The sequence below is a fragment of the Carcharhinus amblyrhynchos genome, chromosome 22, assembly GCF_965287045.1.
Source record: "Carcharhinus amblyrhynchos chromosome 22, sCarAmb.v2.hapA, whole genome shotgun sequence".
Classification (NCBI taxonomy): Eukaryota; Metazoa; Chordata; class Chondrichthyes; order Carcharhiniformes; family Carcharhinidae; genus Carcharhinus; species Carcharhinus amblyrhynchos.
In genome coordinates this window covers 32469944-32495434 of record NC_137345.1, presented here as the reverse complement: position 1 = coordinate 32495434, position 25491 = coordinate 32469944, and the positions used below count along the sequence as shown (strand labels likewise).

At 42.2% G+C, this 25491-nt stretch overlaps 1 protein-coding gene across 2 annotated transcripts in view; it reads right to left on the bottom strand.

Moving 5' to 3' along the window:
- LOC145357045 (neuron navigator 1-like) overlaps positions 1 to 25491 on the bottom strand; it is a 698546-nt gene that overhangs the window by 370216 nt on the left and 302839 nt on the right. For both annotated transcript variants that reach the window (XM_080210100.1, XM_080210101.1), the window contains one exon: positions 4728 to 5114. In XM_080210100.1, coding sequence (XP_080066226.1) covers positions 4728 to 5114 — 387 coding nt within the window. The remainder of the gene's footprint in view (positions 1 to 4727; positions 5115 to 25491) is intronic.

The window sequence follows — 25491 nt, the reverse complement described above, 5'->3', positions numbered from 1 at the left end:
TATCTTAAGAACTGCAGTGGTTTGCTATGACTCTCACCAATTTTTACAGATACATTATAGAAAGCATCCTTTCCAGATGTATCACAGCTCGGTATGGCTCCAGCTCTGACCAAGACAGCAAGCAACTACAAGGGTTGTGAATGTACCCCAGTCCATCACGCAAATCAGTCTCCCATCCACTGACTCCGCCGACACTTCCTGCTGCCTCGGAAGAGCAGCCAGCATAATCAAACACACATCGCGGACATGAGAGGTGGTTTATTAGCCACCATATCCCACAACCGGGACTCTCTCCCTCAACATACCAACACAGGCTCTGCAGTCAACATAATCAAGGCCCCCACGCATCCCGAACATACTCTCTTCCACCTTCTGTCAGGGAAGAAGATACAGAACTGTGAGGACACAAACCAACTGACTCAAGGACAGCTTCCCTGCTGCTATCAGGCTTTTGAATGGATCTACCAAATACTAAGTTGATTATTTTCTGCACCTTAGCTATGACCTAACATTACATTCTGCTCCCTTTCTTTTCCATCTCCCCATGTACTCTATGAACTATATGCCCTGTCTGTATAATGTGCAATAAACAATACTTTTCACTGTATCTCAATACAAGTGACAATAATAAATCAAATCAAATTATATGCACTCTCAATTCATATCATCCTGGGACACCTAGTGAGTATTCAGTTTGCTTCGGACACATGCATCCTTTCATCTGATTTGATTCAAAGAGGTCTTTGAGTAAACCCACTGAACATTTTTCTTGTGGGTAACTATTAAATGTCAACATTTTACTGCAAACCACTTCTTTCCCTACCCTATTAAATAAAACAATTACAAGATCAGCTAGTCCTGATTGAAGACTGCAGCTTGCCAAACAATTGCTGTGGCGTACCAATGATGCCGTCAGCATTTTGCAAATTGCAAGGTTTCATTCCCCTATTGATTTCAGAAACTGGAGCTCTTACAAAGCTTCACTTGTTTGGGTTTTCAAAGCTTTTCTTCTTCTCCACTTTGAATCTGCAGAGAAAGATGCAGTAGCATCTTTGAAGCAACCACATATAGAAACTAATTGTTTTCCATCAAATTCCAAAACATATCTCATTCCATCATTCCTTGCTGATGCCTGAAATGTATGTCTCCCTCAAAGTAAAGAAAGCAACAGCATTAGACAAAAAGTTACAAAGACTGAAATAATCATCACATTCCAATGACATTACATTGCCAGATATTACAATATGTGCTACATACCAGATCCAAAGTGCAAATTGCTCTGAAATACTGATCTCTAAAATGTTAAGGTTGGACTAGATTAGCATGTCAGATGCATAATAGTCTGGATGCTTAACTTACCTAAAGTGTTTTGAAACTCAACAGATTTAGGCATCCGTTCAAATAGGTCTGAAAGTAAACTGAGCAGTACCTCTTCGTGTTGACTTCTCATTTCCTTGCATTATGGTGAGGGCTGGAAGCCTAACAGATTCTAAAAAAGGGGAACTCCCTCACAGAGAACTGAGACAGGCCTTCCAGCCAACCACTTGAGAACTTGCCACTCCCTTGGTTGCCAAGGCTCTGCTTCTGCGGTTGATGGACTTGATCGATCACAGCCCTGCCTCACCAGAGAGGAAACTAGATCTAATGGGACTCTTTAAACAGAACTGGGTCTGCCAAGTTTGGAAAATTTTGGCCCAAAAAGTTTCAAGGTTCCTTCTGCTGCTGTTACATAATCAGTTGTTTAAGCTCCACAAAAATACATTTGGGACTTGCCATCTATGTTTTATTTTCTTCTTAAGATCCCGAAAGGGCTGCAGATCACGAACCCAATCAAATCAACCTACAACGCATACTATGCTGAGATACTCTGCTGTCGCACCTCTCTTATACTCCTCAATCATCTCGAACACCAGCTCTATGTGAGAAGCCACGACCTGGAAACCATGATAAAGCCCATATTCTCAACTTGCGTTCAGGATGCAGCAGACCAGCTGTGAGACACTGCCAAGCGGATGAAAATGGACTTCAACCTGCCATTGTGAGACTTCTTACTGTGCCCACCCCAGTCCAACGCCGGCATCTCCACATCATTATTTTTCTTCTGTATGAGTAATTATTATACCTCCCTAATAGAATTCTGAAATCTCACTATGCAGACTGGAACTATCATTTTTAATTCTTCTCTCTATTTTTAAGGATATCTGAAACTAACTTTGACAAAGTAAAACATAATTTCACATTGGCTGTTAAGATTTGAAGTATTGCTGTAAAAAGCCATTTTGTCAAAGTTTTTCACCTTGCACTCATCAGGACCATTGCAAGTCAAATGTCCTGGTGAATGCAAGACAAAAAACCTTGACCAAATGTCTTTTTTGCAACAAAACTCAAGTTCCGTGCTACCAGATGATTATTCGTAGAGATTTTAAGTAAACTGATTAATACATCTGTTGTACTTCTTGTGAAATGTGCCAAGCAAGAATTTTTAGTCAGTTTTGAATCCTACATCTAAAAAAATCCATTTACTCATTTAATTCCACTCAGCAGAAGCATAATTTTTACAAATGCACTATTGAACTGCCAACTTTGGCAGTGAGCTGCTGGACATTGAACTGGTCAACTGCACAATGAACTATGACTCAAACTCTACTTCAGCCTCCCCCAGGCATGAAGCTGCCAATCTCAACCAGTTTGTTAGTTATAACAACTTAAATTTGAGGATTAAAGCGATGAAGAATTACTCAGACATACACAATATTAAAAAAGTCACTGACTAAACAACTTTGTGAATCTTACATACATGATCATTTAAATTTAACCAGGCAGCAATCACATTACACTAACCACCTACTGATCTAACAGTTAACTGAAATCAAAGTAATGTTTCATATATTTAGTTGCAGTAAGAAACTGTCAGCAGGAGCTCGATTAGTGCAATGAGGTTTGGATTTCAATCTAGCACAAATGAATGGCAAGAATGTCTCCAGCAGTGAAATCCCTCAAATGTCATCACACTGAAAACAATATATTCTTTTAAAAATATTTCCTCATGAGCATGTATACCGTGATGTTAGTGAGAGTCCTTTCCTGTTCATTTCTTTCAAGTTAATTTTGGATTTTGTTTCAGGCTGGCCTGCAGTGAAAAACTGTTATTGCACCAAAGATTAGCTATCATGGAACAGCAGAACAAGATGGCTTTCCTCGAGTATCCCCAGATAGCAACCTCCCCAGCCATCTGGAGATTGTACAGATATGAGGCAAAGGTCTGTCCCCAGGGAAAGAGAAAAAGAACAAAACAACACGAGGCTAAGTCAACTTGTGCTACTCAGGCAGACCTTCTAACAGCTGTCCTTCAACAGGCTTGCCTGCCTGCAAGCCCTCGTGGTTTCAAAACATCTGGCACGAGAAAAATATATAAGTGCATAAATTATGTAACAAATTAATTTCTAAATGGAAGACAAAAAATGAAACTAAGTATGAATATAAAAGCAATGACCTGTAGAGATCATCTTTAGGTTTTGTAAGAGGGTGCTTCTCATTGAAGTCACACTGTATTCACTGTTGATCAATGCTTGTAACGAAAATGGCTTTTTTGTGAATTAAAATGTATGCATTTACTTAAATCATACATCATATCATTTAAGTACCACTCACATGGTCAGATTAAAACTCCAAACCAATGGTGGTGTATTTTTCTTCACCCCACGCATTTTTTTTTTACTCAGCTGCGTAAGCAATTTCTTGCTAACTTTAACAAACCATCATTGCTTATAATTAATATTACACAGTAATATTACACATTTATTATTACACATAGTAATATTACACATTTATTATAGTTGTTTGCTGGGATTTTTAATTACAAAAATGCACACCAAGTGCTTCATACTTTAATCGTCTCCATTTTCTTAAATGGCCAACTATTCTTCCTAATTTTGGAGGGAGGAGAATCTGTCTATTCTTTCAGATAGCTTATGTCAGTGGAGCTGATTGTTAGACAATGAAGCTCGCGACAATATTGTAAGTAACTAAACTGGAGGTAGGAGACAGGGTCGAGACTCTCAAGGAGCAAGATAAGTACTGACCGATGAAAACGGCCAAAAGACAACAAAATTCAGACAAGACATGACAAAATGAAGCAAGGAATAAACGATTGGAAGAGGTGGGTACAAAGGGCACACGGATTAATACTAGGAAATATATCAATTTAGGACAGAAGGTAATAATAATGAATGATTAAGTGCCATTGCTGGGTGGAATAATTTTGTAATATAATGATATTCAATCAGAAAGGATAAATGTCACTGAACATTGGTTTAGGCAACTTTTAATAGGTTTTTGGCTCTACTTTGGGTAGAGGCAATCAGGCTATGATGGCTGGCAGGTTTTTCTTTAACAGGAGCAAAGCCTGTCCTTTTTACATTTACCTTTAATACAGTCAGCTGTCTATTTAATACCAATAAGACATCAGCAACTGAAGTATTCTCAACTCTGTAATAAACCTCAGCTGTCAATGCAAAGGCCTAACACCACAAATACTGAACAACTTAAACAACACACGAATGAAAAGTGAAACTCAAACAGCACACCCTACATCACATTCATGCAACACACTATTCAGAATTTAACTATGTAGTCATTCACTAAAAGTAATTGCATTAAAAAAACTGTAATAAAATGATTTAAATCCAATCCCTTTGGTACACTGCAATGTAACATTTCTAACTTACCCAGTTGTAATGTCATCGTCATTCATCGTTTTTCCCAACAAGTCACTGTCACTCATATAGCCAGACATGTCAGCACTGATGGACTTCAGGTCTACATCATCAGCATCCAGAGACTCCAAGTCCAAGTGAGAAATGTTGCACGATTTACTGGAACTCCGCATGGGCATAGTGTGTGAGTAATGAGAGGAGTCCCCTCGAACGAACCAGCCAGAATTTCCTCCGGGTTGGCATCCACTGCCCACAGAAGGTGCATCTCCTGCCTGAAGACGTGGACTTGCTTGGCCATACCGCCAGGACAATGGTGACGATCGGTTCGATGAACTTGTGCCCCTGCCTCTGGCATTCACTTCAGCACTTATGTCACTGTCAAAGGCTGTATCTAAAGAACTGCAAAGAAAATAATAGATAAGAAATGAATGCAGATACATTTTTGAGGAACAAACATCAACATCCAAGGGGTGTTGCAACTGAGCAAACCACTAAATGCTCTACCTCATTTACTAATCTGCCTGCCATGTGATATGCTTTATTTATCTGAATGATTACACATGATAGAATAAAACATTTCGGTCTGGAAATAAAGGAAGATATAATCAGGTCAAACTTCTACAAATCATGTGACTAAGATTCAAAGCAATTTATTGTCCAGAGAGCACACTGGAGTGTCCCAGTGGTGTGAAAAACACTATTGGAATAATTATTTTTCCCTTTCTTTCTCTGGTCCAATTTCCTCAAGGAACAATGGCTTTTTTTCCTTCTTTTTCAGAGTCAAGAAAGGAAAGAAAACGTTGCTGGAAGTATTAAATGAATTGTGATCTGATGTGTATGTATAGCAGTAACTTTTAAATGTTGGCAGTCCAGTGCATTGGCCCTGTAGGGACAATCTTACCAAAAAAATTCAAAGTGCCAAGTCAGCGAGAAAATGGAAGAGGATCATGCCAATTTTTAGGGCAAATTAAAAGTCCAATCTTACCACACTCTGAAAAATATTAAGCAAGATCTGTTTCCTGCCAGGAGGGGTGGAGAGCAGGGTCTAACTTCATCTCAAAGCCAACATTTGCAGCAGAGTGTCATTAGGTGTGCACATTACTCTCTGTTCTGTGCCACCCACCACTCCCAACCCCGCCTCCAGAGTCTGGACTACTTGTAATTCTATATTCTATTTTACATAGGATTTAAATATTACAATCAGCCTCATGCACTGCCGGTAAGATCACGAGAGGCAAGAAATCGGGTGCGAAGGTAAGGTCACCTCCTCAATGTTTATAGTCATGTGATATTAAAGCATTAGTAATTTACATCAGATAATATTTGAATTGAATAGCTCATCTACATAAGCTTTGCAGAGTCTATTTTGAAAAATCTGTATATCAAGAGAATGAAGAGGGCAAACTGATTTTAGCTTCAGTGCTTGCCTTCTATTTACACAGTCATTGGTAATTCAAGTCATCCACTTAGATGTTACTTGATTGCCCATACTTACTCCGTCAAATAAGCCATTTGTGAAAGTTTGTGTTATTAAATTGATATCAAAAATGGAGACAGTAGGCAGGAAACAACATTATAAAAATCTGTCCACTGATTATGTGGTGAAAGAAAGAATCGTTTCTGTACTGTTTAGACATGGCACTGATACTGTCTCTCTGCACTAGAGGCATCGATCATAAACAGGAATTGTTCAGAAACCAATCAAGACTGAACTGTGTAAATTGGAACAAAATGCAATCCAAACTGTAGAATGTGACCACAAAATGTCACCAAGAAAAGACAATGTTCGAGAAAATAATCATGCAGGTACTTTTTTTAAGTTTAACGTTTATTTATTAGAGTCACAAGTCAACTTACATTAATACTGCAATGAAGTTACTGTACAAATCCCCTAGTTGCCAAATTCCAGCGCCTGTTCGGGTACACTGAGGGAGAATGTAGCATGGCCAATGCATCTACTTGAGCATTGGAGCAATGATGACACCAAGAAGATTCCAGAATATAGTAAATGCAGTAAATGTAATTTGCAATTGCAAATAGCCTATTGCACTGTAAAGTTTACTAAACTCATAAGAACATAAGAAGTAGGAGCAGGAGTAGGCCATCTAGCCCTTCGAGCCTGCCCCACCATTCAATAAGATCATGGCTGATCTGAAGTGGCTCAGTTCCACTTTCCCGCTTTCTCCCCATAACCCTTAATTCCCTTGCCTACCAAAAACCTATCTACCCATGACTTAAATATATTTAGCGAGGTAGCCTCCACCACATCAACGGGCAGAGAATTCCAGATATTCACCACCCTTTGAGTGAAGAAGTTCCTCCTCAACTCCGTTCTAAACTGCCCCCCCTTGTCTTGATGATCACAAGATATGTATGCTAACAAATATCTAAATTAAAATTTTACAATTCACAACAAATAATGTCTTTCATGCTTCATCATTCATGTCGCCCTATGAAAAATTTCCACATTTACGTAAGCATCTGGTGGAAGTGACTGGAAAAACACAGGGATCGGCTTCTGGTTGACCTTACCGTCCTTTACGTTTTCATGGCAAAAGTTTTGATTCACTATTCCACCCACCATGAAAAATGTTTGATCAATCTGAACCCTTTGATATAATAGCATGAAAATTGTAAGATGAGGAGACAGAATTACTTAATCATAAAAATCCATCTGCAACCGTTTGGCCTTTTGTTTTTAAATCGATTAATGGGATGTAGGCATCACTGGCTAGACCAGCATTTATTGTGCATCCCTAGTCCCCCTTGAGAAGTTGGTTGTGAACTGTCTTCTTGAACCATTGCTGTCCCTGAGGTGTAAGTACATCCAAAGTGCTGTTAATTTTGACCCTGCAACAGTGAGGGAATGACAATATTTTCGAAATCAGGAGGGTAAGTGACTTGGTAGGGAACTTCCACGTGGAGATCTTCCCAGCTTTCTGCTGTTCTTATCTTTCTAGATGGTAGTGGTTGTGGGTTTGGAAGGTACTGCCAAAGGAACCTGGTGAGTTCCTGCAATGCATCTTGTAGATGGTACAAATGGCTGCCACTGTCCATCAGTGTTGGAACGATTGAATATTTGTGGAGGTGTAGCAATCAAGTGATCTGCTCTGTCCTCGATGGTGTCCTGAATGTTTTCAGTGTTGGTCAAATTGTTGGTGGTTTCTAACTCTTCCCATTCCTTAGAGTACCAATCACACCAAGGAAATGAAGCTGAGGGAGAAACTCTTTACACTGTGAGTAACTGTTACCGTACTCAGAAGGAACTGGTTGTATTATGGAAGGCTTGTAAATCAGAGAGGTGAGAAAGAGAAGCAAACGTCTAGATATTGGAAATGATTGCCAATGGTGAAGTAGGGGAGAGGTCAGGTCAGGCGCACAATCTGAACATCCAACGATAATGCTGTTCAAAAAAAAAACTGCTCTCCTTACACAAGGATCATGGAGGATTTGAACGATTCTCTTGGAAACTGTGGTGAAAACTTCAACAATGATGAGGAGGTGCCAAACTCTTTTGCCAAGTTGGTGTGTCCATTCACCAGCCCCGGAGGTGACCTCTTCCTGATCACTCAAAGCCTGGTGAGGGGCTATGCAGGCAAACACTGGTGAGCGCTATGTTTATCTAACAGCCAAAATCACAGCCTGCAGATTTGTGGAGCTTTAATCTTTATCGTCTCCATTATATCCATGCAAACATAACTTCAGGGGATGAAGACAACACCACACATACAGATTTCCGAATGTCTTGTTGAATGAAAAAATACACATGCCTACAAGGTCTGGGGGAGATTCATTGGCCCCATTTGCTGCTGGCGGGAATGCCAACATTCCGCTGAATGAGGCATCGGGGCTAAAACCAAATTCCCGATAGGCGTCAAACCCATTGCTATTCACCTGCCTGCCCCACTGGACCCAATCAGGTTCCTGCCCAGACCAACGATTATGCAAAACTGTCAATTTGAAAGTAATTAGCGGGCTTGAATTCTTATTCAAAGCCCTCCCACATTCACCTGCCTCCAGAGTGGGATCTGCGTTGGGTGGGCTTTGGTGCTGGTCATGACTATCATGGAGTTGGCACAATCGACCCTGAAGAGGGGGGAGGTTGGGGGGTACAAGGAGGTAAGTGCAGTGTCCATGTGCCACTCTGATGCAGAAGGACTGTGGCCCAAGGGTACTGGGGGTTGACCTCAGCACTATCCCCCAGGATGGAGGTCTTGTGGCTAGATTGCCCCTTCTGGCCCTAGGAAACTCGAACATCACTTGACATGGTGCTTTCAGGTATCTCACTGATTAAAGTCTTCATTCTGGGCTGTGGATTGTGAAAATCTTGAAGTGGGCTGATTACTTTAATCTCCATGGTCTCTGGACACCTGGCAGGCTTCCAAATCCCAGCAGCACTCTATTCAGCCAAAGGGATTTTCTTTTCTCTCTCTCTCAGAAGCCACAGGTATGAGAAGATCCCTTTCAAGTCCTCTGACTGGCAGAAGTTAGTCACTTTCACTGGAGAAAAGGTCCTTCCCCACAGCTATTCACTTAGTCCCACTCTTTTATCACATTATTTCTTTCAAGTCCAAAGATGTACGGGTTAGGTGCATTGGTGATGCTTATTTGCCCCTTGGGATGCGTAGATTAGAGGGATTAGCAGGGCCAATATGTGGGGTTATGTCGATAGGGCTTGGGTAGGATTGCTGTCAGTGCAGACTCGATGGGCCGAATGGTCTCCTTCTGCACTGTAGGGTTTCTATGGTTCTATAAGTCTCTGAGCCTTCATAGAAATCCCTTCAAGCCTTCCAATTCACCTTTAATTAATAGTTTTAGACAGCATGCAGTCAGCTTTCTTTGTTGATCTTTCCCTTCACAGTTTAACGCATCTCAAGTTCTTCCACCTCCCCCAATTGTTCCTAGCAGTAATGTTTACGCAAAAGAGAAACTGAAAGCACTTAGCTGCTTTCACAGTTGCCTGCAGCTGTGACCCACGAAGGTAACATTTGGGAGCAAAAAGTCCAGATTACGCTGGATGTCAAAGAAAATATAGGACTGGATAAGGAAGGAAAACAAGGCTTATAGCAGATACAGGGGGCTGAAAACAGTGGATGCCCTAGAGGAGTATGAGAAGTGCACGATACTCAAAAAACAAATTAGGGGAGTGAAGCGTGAGAAAACACTCATGGGCAAAATAAAGGAAAACCCAAAGATATTTTATAATAATATTTATTAAGAGCAGGTTGGTAACCAGGGAAAGAATGGGACTCAATAGGGACCAAAGTGACAATCTGTGTATGGAGCTGTAAGGTTATGAGGTATTAAGGAATATTTTACATCTGAGTTCACTATGGAGAAGGACAATGTAGGTATAGAAGTAGGGAGGAGGGCTATGATATATTTGGACAGATTAGCATTGAGGGGAAGGAGGTGTTAACGGTTTCATCGGGATTAAAAGTATTTAAATCCCCAGGCTCAGATGAGGGGCTGCTGCGAGAGGCCCCTCTCACAGGGGTTCTGACACTAATTTGCAAATCCTCTCTGGCCACAGGAGAAGTACAGTAAAAAGTCTGACAACACCAGGTTTTAGTCCAACTGATTTATTTGATAGTAAACTCACAAGCTTTCGAGGTTTCCCTCTTCGTCAGGTGAATGGAGAGTTCTGGCCTCGGACAGAGCGTATAAAGCACAGACAGTTTAGAGATCACTGATTAGAATGTGAATCTTTACACCTAACCTGCTGTTCAAGTCCTAAAGTGGCTGACAATGTGTGTGGAAGGAGCACTGATCACAGGTTAAAGAGATGTGTATTGTCTCCAGACAGCACAGTGAGTGAGGTTTTGCAAACCCAGGCAAGTCACAGGGGGTTACAGATAGTGCGACATGAACCCAGGATCCCTGTTGAGACCGTCCTCCTGCGTGCGGAACTTGGCTATCAGTCTCTGCTCAGTGACTCTGCGCTGTCGTGTGTCATGAAGGCCACCTTGGAGAATGCTTACCCGAAGGTCAGAGGCTGAATGCCCATGACCACTGAAGTGTTCGCCAACAGGAAGGGAACAGTCTTGCCTGGTGATGGTCAAGCGATGTTCATTCATCCGTTGTCGTAGCGTCTGCATGGTCTCCCCAATGTACCATGCTTCGGGACATCCTTTCTTGCAACATATCAGGTAGACAATGTTGGCCGAGTTGCAAGAGTATTTACCGTGTACCTGGCGGATGGTATTCTCATGTGTGATGATGGTATCCATGTCGATGATCCGGCAAGTCTTGCAGAGGTTGCTGTGGCAAGGTTGTGTGGTGTTGTGGTCACTGTTCTCCTGAAGGCTGGGTAGTTTGCTGCGAACAATGGTCTGTTTGTGGTTGTGTGGTTGTCTGAAGGCAAGAAGTGGGGGTGTGGGGATGGCCCTGGCGAGATGTTCGTCTTCATCAATGATATGTTGAAGACTCCGGAGAAGATGTCCAGTACTTCCCCGGAGCGGAGAAGCTACGACGACAGAGGGTACTCTGTCCACTGTGTCCCGTGTTTGTCTTCTGAGGAGATCGGTGAGACAGCCGATGAACCAGAACAGCCGACAGAGAGATCCGCAGTGCAACAACCTAAGAGGAAGGAATCCAATTGGACTCCTCCGGAAGGCCGCTGCCCTCGACTGGACTTGTATGCCCAAATCATCAGGAGGTGCGTTAACACCAGATTCATCAGCCGCACTCGCAAGACAGCCCCGAACATCACCCAAGCACAACACAACGCCATCCACGCTCTCAAGACCAACCGCAACATTGTCATCAAACCAGCAGACAAAGGAGGGGCCATTGTCATACTGAACAGAATGGATTACTGTAAAGAAGTGTACCGACAACTAAACAATGAGGAACACTACAGACAGTTACCCACAGATCCAACTAAAGAACACACTCGTCAACTCAACAATCTGACCAAGACCTTTGATCCGGACCTTCAGAGCACCCTCCGTGCTCTCATTCCACGTACTCCCTGCATTGGAGATCTCTACTGCCTCCCAAAGATACACAAGGCAAACACACCTGGCCGTCCCATCGTATTGGGCAATGGGACCCTGTGTGAGAACCTCTCCGGCTACGTCGAGGGCATCCTGAAACCCATTGTACAAAGAACCCCCAGCTTTTGTCGTGACACTACGGACTTCCTACTGAAACTCAGCGCACATGGAGCAGTTGAACCAGGGACACTCCTCGTCACAATGGATGTCTCGGCGCTCTACACCAACATCCCCCACAACGATGGCATTGCTGCGACTGCCTCAGTACTCAATGCTGACAACTGCCAGTTTCCAGATGCAATTTTACAACTCATCCACTTTATTCTGGACCACAACGTCTTCACCTTCAACAAGCAGTTTTTCATCCAGACATACGGAACAGCCATGGGGACCAAATTTGCACCTCAATATGCCAACATCTTCATGCACAGGTTCGAACAAGACTTCTTCACTGTACAGAATCTTCAACCGATGCTATACACTAGATACATCGATGACATTTTCTTCCTTTGGCCTCATGGTGAACAATCACTGAAACAACTATATGATGATATCAACAAATTCCACCCCACCATCAGGCTCACCATGGACTATTCCCCAGAATCGGTTGCATTCTTGGACACACGCATCTCCATTAAGGACGGTCACCTCAGCACCTTGCTGTACCGTAAGCCCACAGACAATCTCACGATGCTCCACTTCTCCAGCTTCCACCCTAAACATGTTAAAGAAGCCATCCCCTATGGACAAGCCCTCCGTATACACAGGATTTGCTCAGATGAGGAGGATCGTGACAGACACCTCCAGACGCTGAAAGATGCCCTCTTAAGAACAGGATATGGCGCTTGACTCATAGATCGACAGTTCCGATGCGCCACAGCGAAAAACCGCACCAATCTCCTCAGAAGACAAACACAGGACACAGTGGACAGAGTACCCTTCGTCGTCCAGTACTTCCCCGGAACGGAGAAGCTACGACATCTTCTCCGGAGTCTTCAACATATCATTGATGAAGACGAACATCTCGCCAGGGCCATCCCCACACCCCCACTTCTTGCCTTCAGACAACCACACAACCTCAAACAGACCATTGTTCGCAGCAAACTACCCAGTCTTCAGGAGAACAGTGACCACAACACCACACAACCTTGCCACAGAAACCTCTGCAAGACATGCCGGATCGTCAACATGGATACCATCATCACACGTGAGAATACCATCCACCAGGTACATGGTAAATACTCTTGCAACTCGGCCAACATTGTCTACCTGATACGTTGCAAGAAAGGATGTCCCGAAGCATGGTACATTGGGGAGACCATGCAGACGCTACGACAACGGATGAATGAACATCGCTCGACAATCACCAGGCAAGACTGTTCCCTTCCTGTTGGCGAACACTTCAGCGGTCATGGGCATTCAGCCTCTGACCTTCGGGTAAGCATTCTCCAAGGCGGCCTTCACGACAACGCGGAGTCACTGAACAGAGACTGATAGCCAAGTTCCGCACACATGAGGACGGCCTCAACAGGGATCTTGGGTTCATGTCACACTATCTGTAACCCCCGTGACTTGCCTGGGTTTGCAAAACCTCACTCACTGTGCTGTCTGAAGACAATACACATCTCTTTAACCTGTGATCAGTGCTCCTTCCACACATATTGTCAGCCACTTTAGGACTTGAACAGCAGGTTAGGTGTAAAGATTCACATTCTAATCAGTAATCTCTAAACTGTCTGTGCTTTATACGCTCTGTCCGAGGCCAGAACTCTCCATTCACCTGACGAAGAGGAAAACCTCGAAAGCTTGTGAGTTTACTATCAAATAAATCGGTTGGACTAAAACCTGGTGTTGTCAGACTTTTTACTGTGTTTACCCCAGTCCAACGCCGGCACATCCACATCACAGGAGAAGTGCCACACAGTTGGAGGAGAGCGAATGTGATACCATTGTTCAAGAAGGGAATTTGGGAAGAAACAGGTAATTACAGACCACTGGGTCTAACATAAGTGGAGGGAAATTATTGGAAAAAATTCTGAGGGACAGGATTAATCACCACTTGGAGAGGCAAGGATTAATCAAGGATAGTCAGCAAGGTTTTATCAGAGGGAGATCATGTCTGTAAAAATTTTTTGAATTTTTCAACGGGATGATTAGGTGTATAAATGAGGGCAGCGCAGTTGATGTAGTCTACATGGACTTCAGTAACTCTGACAAAGTCCTGCCTCGGAGGCTGATCAAGAGCTAAGAGCCCGTGGGATCGAGGGTTGGAGCAGTTCAGCTATGAAGAGAAAAACAGAAAATTCTGGAAAATCTCAGCAGGTCTGACAGCATCTGTAGAGAGATAATACAGCCAACGTGGGTGAGTCTGACTCAGCCCATGTGGATTACAGCTATAAAAAGAGTCTGGATAGGCTAGGGTTGTTCTCATTAGAGCAGAGAAGGCCAAGGGTGGGGGAGACCTGATCGTGGATGATGAAGGACATAGATCACATGTATTGGTAGAAACTATTCCTCTTTGTAGAGGGATCAATAATCAGGACGTATAGATTTAAGGTAAGGGACAGAGGATTTAGAGGGGATTTGAGGACAAATGTTTTCATCCAGAGGGTGGTTAGAATCTGGAACTCACTTCCTGAAAGGATGGTACAGGCAGGAACTCTCACAACATTTAAAACACATTGAAATGAGCACTTGAAATATTATAGCATACCAGGCTACAGACCAAGTGCTGGAAAATAGAGTTAGAATAAATAGGTGCTTGGTGGCCAGCTCAGAAGATGGGCTGAAGGGCCTCTTTTTGTGCTAAGTGGATCAATGGGTGAAATCTACAATTTTTTTTGAAGTGTCTGAAAATTGTTGTATAGCTCTCCAGCTGCACCTGTGTCAATCTGGCAGTACCAACTTATGCCAGGGTCAGTGGCAGGACACTGTCCAGCCATGCCCCTCTCCCCTACGGTATTCACTTACCTTTTCATCATCAGGGGGTCCCCTCAACTAAATCTCATCCATCTACGAGGTTTGGATATTCAGTGAGGTGAGGTGGGTGGGGGGGGGGGGGGAAGGTTTGAGGGGGTGTCATGTCATGGGAGGAGGGAATGCTGGCTGATGGTATTAAAATGTAAAATAACCTTCATGCCCCGTGACATTTCTGATGAGGGTGGGGTGGAGAAGAGGAGGAGATCGGGAAATGCGATCTCTCCGAAGCGAATCGTGTTTCCCTATTCTCTCTGGATTTTGGGACTGCTCAGCAGCTAGCCCAAATGTATCTACAACAGAGAACAAAACAGTAGACATTGATTACATTCACAAAAGCTTATGTTCATCAGTTGGGTATCTATATGCATGAAAAACCATCATGAGGTTTAAGAATTCCAATACAGGTCAGGTTGACTTAGTTGATTGGAATCTTCCTTCTGAAAGTTGCCAGAAAGGGCTGTGAGTTTAACCCCATGCAAAGATTAGGCTGAATTTTTGCAGCTTCTCCACGGTGGATTATCCAGTCCCACTGAAGTCAATGACAATTTGCATGGCTCGCCTGTTTCATCTTTGGGGAACTGGTAGGACTAGGAAAATCCCACCGGCAGGAAGGGCTGGAAAATTCTGCCCTTCGTAACATAACCTCACATATCACACTTCTGTGCATGGGTTGTTGCAGGCTCTTTCCACAATTCAACCAAACGTCTACATTTTTCTGGTGCAGAATGACTGCCCCTTTGGAGTTACAGCACTGCAAAAAATATTTCAAGTAAATCTCTGGAGACATATTGATTTGATAGGGCACTTTAAAATGGAAATATTCTTCTTTGTCAAACTAAGCAGAGAACCCCACACAAGTAAGTTAAATTTATTTGATTGTATTCCCATGATGAAAATACTTAAATAAACCCAGGGAAGTTAAGTGCTTATTAGTTCTCACACAGTCGTGGATGTACTGCTATAACTTGACTATATAAGATTAGGTATCTTAACCAGCCTTGATCTGTTTTCTGTTTATTCACTCCTGCCATTAATTCAGTAGCATCCATAGAAAGATCCCAGCTCCAGTAAAATCTTGTGAATTAACTAGACATTCTGGCCAAGACATCAACAGCAACTTGAACCAAGTCAGGTCTTGGATTAGACATAGAAATTCTACAGTGCAGAAGCAGGCCATTCTGCTCATCAAGTCTGCATCAACTCATCTTACCAAGTGGCTATCCCCGTAACATCATATATTAACACTGCTAATCCCCCTCTGACCGACACATCACAGGACATTATGGGTCAATTTAGCACGGTCAACCTAATGTATTTTTGGACTGTAGGAGGAAACCAGAGCCACCAAACGAAACCCATGCAGACATAGGGAGAATGGGCAAACTCTACACAATTAGTCACCGAGGACAGAATTGAGCCCAGGTCCCTGGTGCTGTGAGGCAGCAGTGCTAACCACTGTGCCATCGTGCCACCCAAGCATGGCCAAGTAGATTTGGTCTACTCCTGTTCCTAACGAAAATGTCCATATGTACTGTGTTGAGTATTGTATTGAGTAGCATTCACTCAAGATCTATGGAAGCAGTCATTATTGACCTAAGCTTATTTCTATCTGCTCAACAGAAAGAACAGAAAAAGAGTAAGACATAATAATGTGCTCAGATTTTGCAATATACTACACCACGCAATGGGGTTTCACCCAAAAAGCAGATAATGGGAGTTGGCAAAATTTGTGACCGAGACTGGCCACCTCAGGAGAATTTGCCAGGAAAGACAGGGGGACGGCGAGGTGTGGGTTGCAATTGAGTCACAAAGGCTGCCAATTGTCAAGGTGGGCGTGTTTAAAAGGTCTCCCTCTATGCTTGGGACTTTCTCTCAGATGTAGTGATAAAAGGCCCTCTTGCCGTCATCCCCTCTCCCCCTCACACCTCCCATGCCCTCATCTCTTCCACTCACCCCTTATATCCATTGCTTCATAACCCCCATGCAAAGGTATGTCCCTCATCTACCCCCTGACATTTTGTGCGCTATATACCCAGGTATACCTACCACCATAACCCTTGTGGCCACTCATACCCCTGTGCCAAACTATGGCACTTCCATTCACCCACAATTCATTGTAAAGAACAAATGAATTTCATCATGACAAAAGGATGTGTAAAATAGCATTTTTTTAGAAAAGTTAATTGATTGAAAACCTACCACTCTTAACAAAACTCATTTTCACTGCAGACCAATAAAACTGTCAATCATCTAGACACGTTCAAGAATCAATAGCAGAAACTGAAGGCACTCAAAACTTCTTTCTGTTGTGTAAAGAAACATTGTGCAAGTCACAGAAGAGATCAGAGGGCCAGATCTGTCAATCAAGCAATGCTTTCCTCAGGGCTCAGGTGTTTCTGTACTCTAATGGATGCCAGGGCTTCCAGTCCAATTCCATACAGCAAGCTTATTTGTTCTCAACTGCTAAACCCAAGCCTCATGTGAGCAAAAATGCACTTGCACCATGATTGTGTCCTTCTTATCATGTGACAGGTCAATATATACAAAAACAGTCCTTTATTCTATATAATTTATTCTTCTTTTTGCCACAACTTGACTTCACACTTAATTATACACCTTTCATCGATCTGAAAAGAAATCCTTCTAATGGGCCCTCAAGGATTCCAAACCACAGATGCAAATTGCTCCAACATGCATCTTATGTATGTTGGTCTAAATGTTATTTTACTGACACTGAAGCACAAAACAGCAATTGAGGAAAAAATTTGCAGTTTAATTTTAGGTTTTTCTATCCCTCATAAGTGAATATATTTATCAAATTGTTTACTGGAATTTCATGTCATTGAACAATCAGTTTTTAAAAATATATATTCATTTCTTAAGAGCGACTAAATTCACATGTAGAAAACTAGACTTGATGAAAAATGTGGGATTTGCATCTCTCTAAAAAGAATTCCAAGATTCCTAAAATTGGTGATGCAGAAATTGGAAGAGTTAATAATCACTTTGTTAGCCTTCTGTTAAATGCGTTCCGAATCATTTTCATCCAGTAAACTTAAATGAACTTTTTTCACACAAAGCTTTTATCATCACAGCACCATTTTCCATCATGCAAACCAGCCTCCCACCCATTGACTCTGTCTACACTTCCCACTGCCTCAGAAAAGAAGCCAGCATAATTGAGGACACCACACACCTGGACATACTCTCTTCCAACTTCTTCTGTTGGGAAAAAAATACAGAAGTCTGAGGTCACGTATCAACTGATTCAAAAGCAGTTTCCTCCCTCCTGCCATCAGACTTCTGAATGGACCTACCTTATATTAAGCTGATCTTTCACTACACCCTAGCTATGACTATAACACTACATTCTGTACCCTCTCCTTTCCTTCGCTATGAACAGTATGCTTTGTCTGTATAGCGTGGAAGAAACAATACTTTTGTGACAATAATAAATCCAATTAAATTCTCAACGGTCAACCTAGTCTGTGCAATACACGTGTGAATCTACAACGGTCAATCTATCCTGTGCAATACCCCGGTTCAATACAGATATGCAGGGGACGTTTTTTACACAGGGGGTGGTGAGGGCTTGGAATGCACTACCAAGCAAGGATCATTTAAGACTTATCTAGATAGCCACATAAACAGACTGGGAATAGAGGGATACAAACGGATGGTCTAGTTAGGAACACTGATCAGTGCAGGCTTGGAGAGCCGAAGGCCTGTTCCTGTGCTGTATTGTTCTTTGTCATCATAAAAAGATTTTAATCTCAAAATTAATAACAAATGATTGTCTGACTGTGCAACTTCTGAAGATTCAATTGGTGCATGTCGTGACCTAGTTATTTTGCACAGCACTTAGTGTATTGTGGGTGTTTCATATATACACAATGTACATAAAGGCACAGTTCTATATGCACACACATGTATATGTGTACATATACCTATATTAATCACAATAGAACAATCTGCCTTCAATCTTGGTTTTAGTATAAAATAAAATTAAAATTGAACGATTTCCCCCACCCCTCGGGAATTATTTTAACCCTTAGTATGGTGCAGATGTTGTTCACATTTCCCTTTAGGGATCATCACTGAGTTTATTCATCTGTCAGCAGGGATTGACCTGACTGCACCCATTTTCAGAATTTGTATTTGTTAACTGCATACAAAGAAAACAGCCTTTGCAGCTGCCTCATAATCTATGACCACCCTCTTGAAATATCTCACTCACCCCAAAAGCACTATCCAGCCAAGCAGCAGAGCAAGTGAAGTATGTTAAGGTTAACGTTTTGGACTGGCAGTGAGGAGGAGGAAAGATAAATCTGATGGTGAGGAAGGAGTGAAGAGGAAGAATGGGAGAAAACACAAGCAGTGAATAGGATGACAGAATTGGACCGACAACCATTTATAATTCAACTTGTGATGCAGTTTCAAAAATAATCACCAAGTCGCTTTATTACTGTAATAGCAGTGCAATGGTGAGTGAAATAAAACCCTGGAGTACTACTCAGCACAAGACAAACATTGTTTTTTCCTAAACTTGTCAATGATGTATGGATTGAACAAAGTCTATTTTGAGGGAAAATAATATTCTGCAGAAAAAAAAATCGATTGAAACTGCTACTGAGAGAGTGTTTAATGTTTGAGAGTCAAAGAAAATCCATACATTTGAAAGAAATTTAGCACTGCACAAGATTACCACAGTAAACACCTTAAGCTCTGCGATGAGCAGTGGACTGCTGAGACTCTTGAGCTTATCCTTCCATTCAATGGCTGATCTGTGAATTAACTCCTTATACCTGCATTTGTGGTATATCCCCTACTACCTTGAGAATCGTAGAATCCCATTTGGCTCATCGAATCTGCACTGACTCTTACCCAGACTTACCCCATTACACCACGTGTTTATCCTGCTATTTCCCCTAACATATATCTTGGGCAGGCAACACAGCGGCACAGTGGTTAGCACTGCTGTCTCACAGCCGCCAGTTTGATTCCAGCTTTGGATGACTGCCTGTGTGGAGCTTGCATGTTCTCCCTGTGTCTGCTTGGGTTTTTTCCAGATGCTCTGGTTTCCTCCCACAGTACAAAGATGTGCAGGTTAGGTGGATTGGCCACACTAAATTGCCCCTTGGGTGCCCAAAGGTGGATTAACTGTGGCAAATGCAAGGCATTATCTGGATAGGGTGGGGGTGTGGGCTTGGGTATGATGTTCTTTCGGAGAGCTGGTGCAGATTCGATGGGCCAAATGGCCTCCTTCCACATGGGAGGGGTTCTACTCCATTTTACTAATGGACAATTTAGCATGGTCAATCTACCTAACCTGCTGGTCTCTGATTAGCTAACATCTTTCAATCTCATATTTAAAGTTAATAATTCATCTAATATCAATTTCCATTTGCAGAAGAGTTCTGCAATGTGTACCATTTATATATAGAAATGCTTTTTAATTTCACTTGTGAAAGGTTTGGCTCTAATTTTTCGATGAGTTTTAAACACAACAACAAACAGAAACTGGTTATCTCTATCTGTTCTCCTTACTCTTCTGAAAATGTCAAATAAGTCATTCATTAATCTTCTGAATTCCAGGAAAGCCAAGCTAATTTATGTAATCCTGCCTCCTGGAGTCCAGGTAAAATTCTGGTAAATCAGGATTGCGGTCTCTGGAAGGCTGACATATCACTTCTAAGTTGCGGTGCACTGAACTACTCAATGCTGCAGGTGTGGTGTAACAAGGGCTTTGTATATCTGCAACATGACTTCTAACCACGTGCACTTGAGATATAGAAGCCAGCATTCCATTAGCCTTTCTGTACTTGCCCATATCATTTTAATGATCTATGTACCTCGACCACCTCCCCCCCCCAAGTCTCTTTCATTGTTTCCAACTTTTCCTCATTTAGAAACTACTATTCTACCCTATTGGAAAGCTTTTGGAGGACCTGGGAGTCCCGTCCAAAAGCCTCTTGATACGTGCAACCAACTGCTCTTACGTCCACTGACCATTATTCTCTGCTTCTGTCAATTTTCAATCCATGTTGTCACTGTCCTCTTTATTCCATGAACTCTTTTTTTTCTCACATGTCTGTTGTGTTGCTTTTTTGATTTTTGATTTCTCAAAAGAGTACAGTCAGGTCCCTCTGCTCCTGCAGCCTCTTTGGAACTGTGCCCTTTTTCAACATCATCTCACCTTGTTCTTCCTATGAAAAGGAATCACTTCACATTTCTTCCCATTGAACTTTATATGCTACCTATACACTCATTTCACCATCTTGTCTAAGTTCCTTTGAAGTTCTACACTATCCTTCTCACAATGCACAAAGCTTCCAAGTTTTGAATCAGTCACAAACTTAAAAACTGTACTTAGCATATCAAGGTCTAGGTGATTAATATATATCAGGAAAAGCAAAGACCAAGCACTGACCTCTGAAGAATTGGACTGGAAGCCTCCCTCCAGCCTGAAAAACATCCACTAACAAGCAATCTCAAAGAATCAGCAGTCAAAGCTAATATTCATGTGTTCTCTCACACACCCTTACGGGGACCAGGAGTGAACCTGGGTAGGACAGACACACATACGTGTCCTAACCCCAAACAGCAGATGGTGCTGGCCATTATTGAGCATAAGATGATAAGGAATTAGAGCAGAAGCAAGCAATTGGCCCCTCAAACCTCTTTTGCCTTTCAATAAGGGCATGGCTGTTCTGATTGTGACATTAATGCACCTTCATGTTGGCCCACAATAATCCTTAATTTCATTAAGCCTCCACTGGTCTCCAAGCATTACCCACTCTGAGGGAAGAAATTCCTTTTTGCATCTTACATGGGTGAACCCTTGTTCTGAAACTGTGTCCACAATTCCTCAACAAGAAGAAATGCCCTCTCAGAAGCTACCCCATTAAACCCCCTCAACGTCATCAATGTTTCAATAAGATCACTTCCCATTCTTCCAAATTCCAATTAGTATATGCCCACTCTGCTCAACCTTTCCTCATAATAAAATGACTTCATCTCAGGAATCAGCTTATGAGCCCTCTCTGAACTGATCCAATGCAAAAATATCTGTGAGGAAACCAAAATTATACACAGCTGTCCAGATATGCAGGAAGTAAACCTGGATGGGCACTGAAGTAAGAGTAAGGCAATAATGGTGAAAAGGACTGTGGACAAGAGGCAGGTGTCCCTCTTAGTTGAAGGGTCAATAGCGAGGTCGACATAATTTTAAGATGAGGGGCAGGAGGTTTATGCAAGTAACTTACACTAACACAACAATGACATTACTGGGCGGGATTTGCCCCAAAATCAGAAAATCCTGTCTGAGGTCAACGGACCCTTTCCATGGTCTGCCCCTTGCCTGCTCCGATTTCAATGATGGGCGGAATGGAAAAATTTGCCCCACTATGAAAGTCCACTAGTCGCCACGCTCTGGTACCTGTTTGCGTACTCTGAGGGAGAATTTAGCACAGCCACTGCACCTAACCAGCACAGAGGAAACTAGAGCACCTGGACGAAACCCAGACAAACACACGGAGAACATGCAGACTCCACACAGACAGTGACCCAAGCCAGGATTCAAACCCGGCCCCCTGGCGCTGTGAAGCAGCAATGCTAACCACTGTGCCACCGAGGAGATTTGAGGAAGATCATTTTCACCCAGAGTGGTTTGGGAGGCCAGAATGCACTGCCTGGGAGGATATTAGAGGTGGGAAGCCTCACCTTTAGAAAAAGGTATGTGGATGAAGACTTGAAATGTCATAGCATTCAAGGCTATGGTCTAAATCTAGGAAGTGGGATTACTGTTAATTTAATGTATTTTTTGTCGGTGCAGACTTGATATACCAAAGGCCCCCTTCTGTAGTGCATGATCCTGTGACTAGGATTTGCTTTGTAGTGTCCAACAGAGACATCAGCCACATGGTTAGCAAAGAGCCTTTGTTGCCCAGAACCCACTCTTTGTTTTTCTATGGTGGTTCAAATGCAGTTGACTCAGTGGACAGAATGAATTGGGCATCATGTCTGTTGCCAGTATACTGGGCAACTGGCCTTCATGATTCACTGTCTATGGTCACACTCCAGCTGGATACTGAGAGTGTAGGTTATCTATTGCTTCAAGTTATGGACAGTGTCGACATGCAGCACTTATAAAATGATCTGCATGCAGTCACTTGTACCTTGTACCACTGGGAGACAGAATTCTTAGCAAAGCTGCATTATGCTCCATCTCTGGCAAGAAAAATCATAAAATACAGATAGCTCCTACTGACCTTTCTGAAGCAAACTCACCAACAAAAGGTGGATGACAGATTTTTTGAGATGTCCTTGCTGACACACAGATGTCTCTTATATTGTTTCTTATTAAGCTTCAAGTGGAGGATTTTTACCCGAATTTCCTGAGCAACGTAACTTCCTATTAAGACCCTTCTTCCCTCCTCCCATGCTGCTTATCTTGCTTTGTGTGCAGTCTGTTCATTATTCAATTAATACCTCATTCCAAAGGGATTAATTTATGTACATCTGCCAGTATGAATTGCCAGAATGTTCTGACCCGTGTTTTTCCTTGAGCCCAACCAAAACTCCCCAGACCTCAACCAAGGCAACAATGGCCACTGCCTTTTTATTGGATTATTAGGTTCACCAGCTGGAAAAGCAGGATTAACTCCACAGAACTAGACAAGAGGTAAGATGTTAACAAATGCACATTACACAATATTTTATTCAGATGTCAGCACACACCATCATCTGCTGCACCAACTCTCTTGCTGATTTTTTTTGCAACTTTAAACATCAACGGGAAGCATCAAACACTTGGAGAATCGACACAATGTCCGGAACAAAGAAGTCAAACAGCGACTAACCTGTAAGTAGTTGATGATCCCTTTAAATTGTGCTGGTGGTGGGTCCTTCCTGCTGCTGAACACATGTTCAGCTGTGTGAAGTTTAGAGAGGGCACTTGCTGCCGTACTGAGCTCCATAATAGCACCACTGGTGTCAACATTGTGTTGCATGTGGGCTAACGGCATGTTCGGCTTTTCTGCATATTTCCAGAGGCTCCTCACTGTGCGTGCACACCCTCACCCTCATCAATATAATATCCATTCCCCGTGCATTTGGCTGCCATTTTGGAACTCCCAGCACAGTTCTAACATCCATAAATTAGCACAAATGATTCCAATTTCTCACCCAATATGTTTGATTTGATATGCCTCATTTGACTTTACGACTAAAATATAAGATGTTACATCTAGCAAATAAAAATGTGTTGAAAGCCAATTAGAGAAGTGAATTAACATTTTAATTTTAGTTGAAGAATTTGTAAATCTAAATTTGGAAAGGATATTAACTGATTAAAAACTGATTGACCATAATCTGAGTAAATGAGTAAATGAGCATATCATGACAAAGGGAGGTTCAGTTTCTGTATACATCAGGGGGAAGCGGTGGCGTAAGTGATATTGTCACTGGACTAGTAATCCAGAGACCCAGGGTAATCCTCTGGGGACATGTGTTCAAATCCCACCACAAGAGATGGTGAAATTTGAATCCAATAAAAATCTGGAATTAGAAGTCTAATGTTAATGGAAACCATTGCTGATTGTTGTTTAAAAAAAAATCATCTGGTTTACTAATGTCCTTTGGGGAAAGAAATCTGCTCTCCTTACCTGGTCAGTACTACATGTGATTCCAAATCCACAACAATGTGATTGATTCTTAAATGCCCTCACGAATGGGTAATAAATGCTGACATAGCCAACCAAGCCCATATCCCATGAACAAATAAAAAAAACTCACTCTTTTGCCATCCATCATTTTTCCCTTTGTTTCATACAGTGAAGACATTTAGTCCTTAGTACTCAAGAGTACGGTTGCACAGAATTCTGTTGTATTCTAATCTTTATTCTCACACGCAAGTTATGACAATAATTGTTGAATGAACTGTAACGGTGTTCCCCTCCTTGCCCTGGAACACAGTCTAGCCCAAAGTTGCTGGGACTGACCAGCATCCAACTAACTCAGCCCGAAATATAATAATTTACCCATATTTAAGTATCTGCCTATTTCTTTAAATCATCGGGTTGACCACTTCATGTTTGGAAATGTCTGGGGAATGGCACAGATTCAGTTTTGTAAAAGCACAGACAGCTTATTCTCAATGTCTCGCACAAAGCCAGTTCCCATGACCAACAAATCAGACACCAATTATTCTCGCACAGACCAAATCAATGCAAGACAGCAGCAGAACATCTCTCACATACAAATCCATTTATTACAACATTAGCACAGCCTACTTCTGTCTAAAAGCATTCTGCATGCAGATTAATATACAATAACATCGGAAAAAAAGTTTATAAGCTGAATGATCACTTCTTGTCGCTTCTGCGGAGGAATGACTGCACGTGACGTTATTATAAGAAGCTTCCAGCAGTTGACAGTGCGTGACAACAAACGGGCACCAAAATCATTCTGACTGCAAATGAATGAATGTTTTGATGTTCAATATACATTCTTTCTGAATGCAGGCACAAAAGGATTTAGTGAGTAACAGTTATTTTAAAGAAGTTCACCTATATAGTTACTTATTACATTCCACATGCAATGATTTTGTCAGAGACTGGGCTGATCAGTGAAGCTGTCATCATGCATGAAGTTCAATGGGGCATCCTGGCCACTGATGTTGGTCATTGAAAATAACTATGTTCCAAATGACAACAAGCTTACGTCTGTTCGTTTAAAATGATTCTGCTTGCTTTCCGCGATTACAGTTTGAGAGCCGATTAAATAACTACTTATCAGAT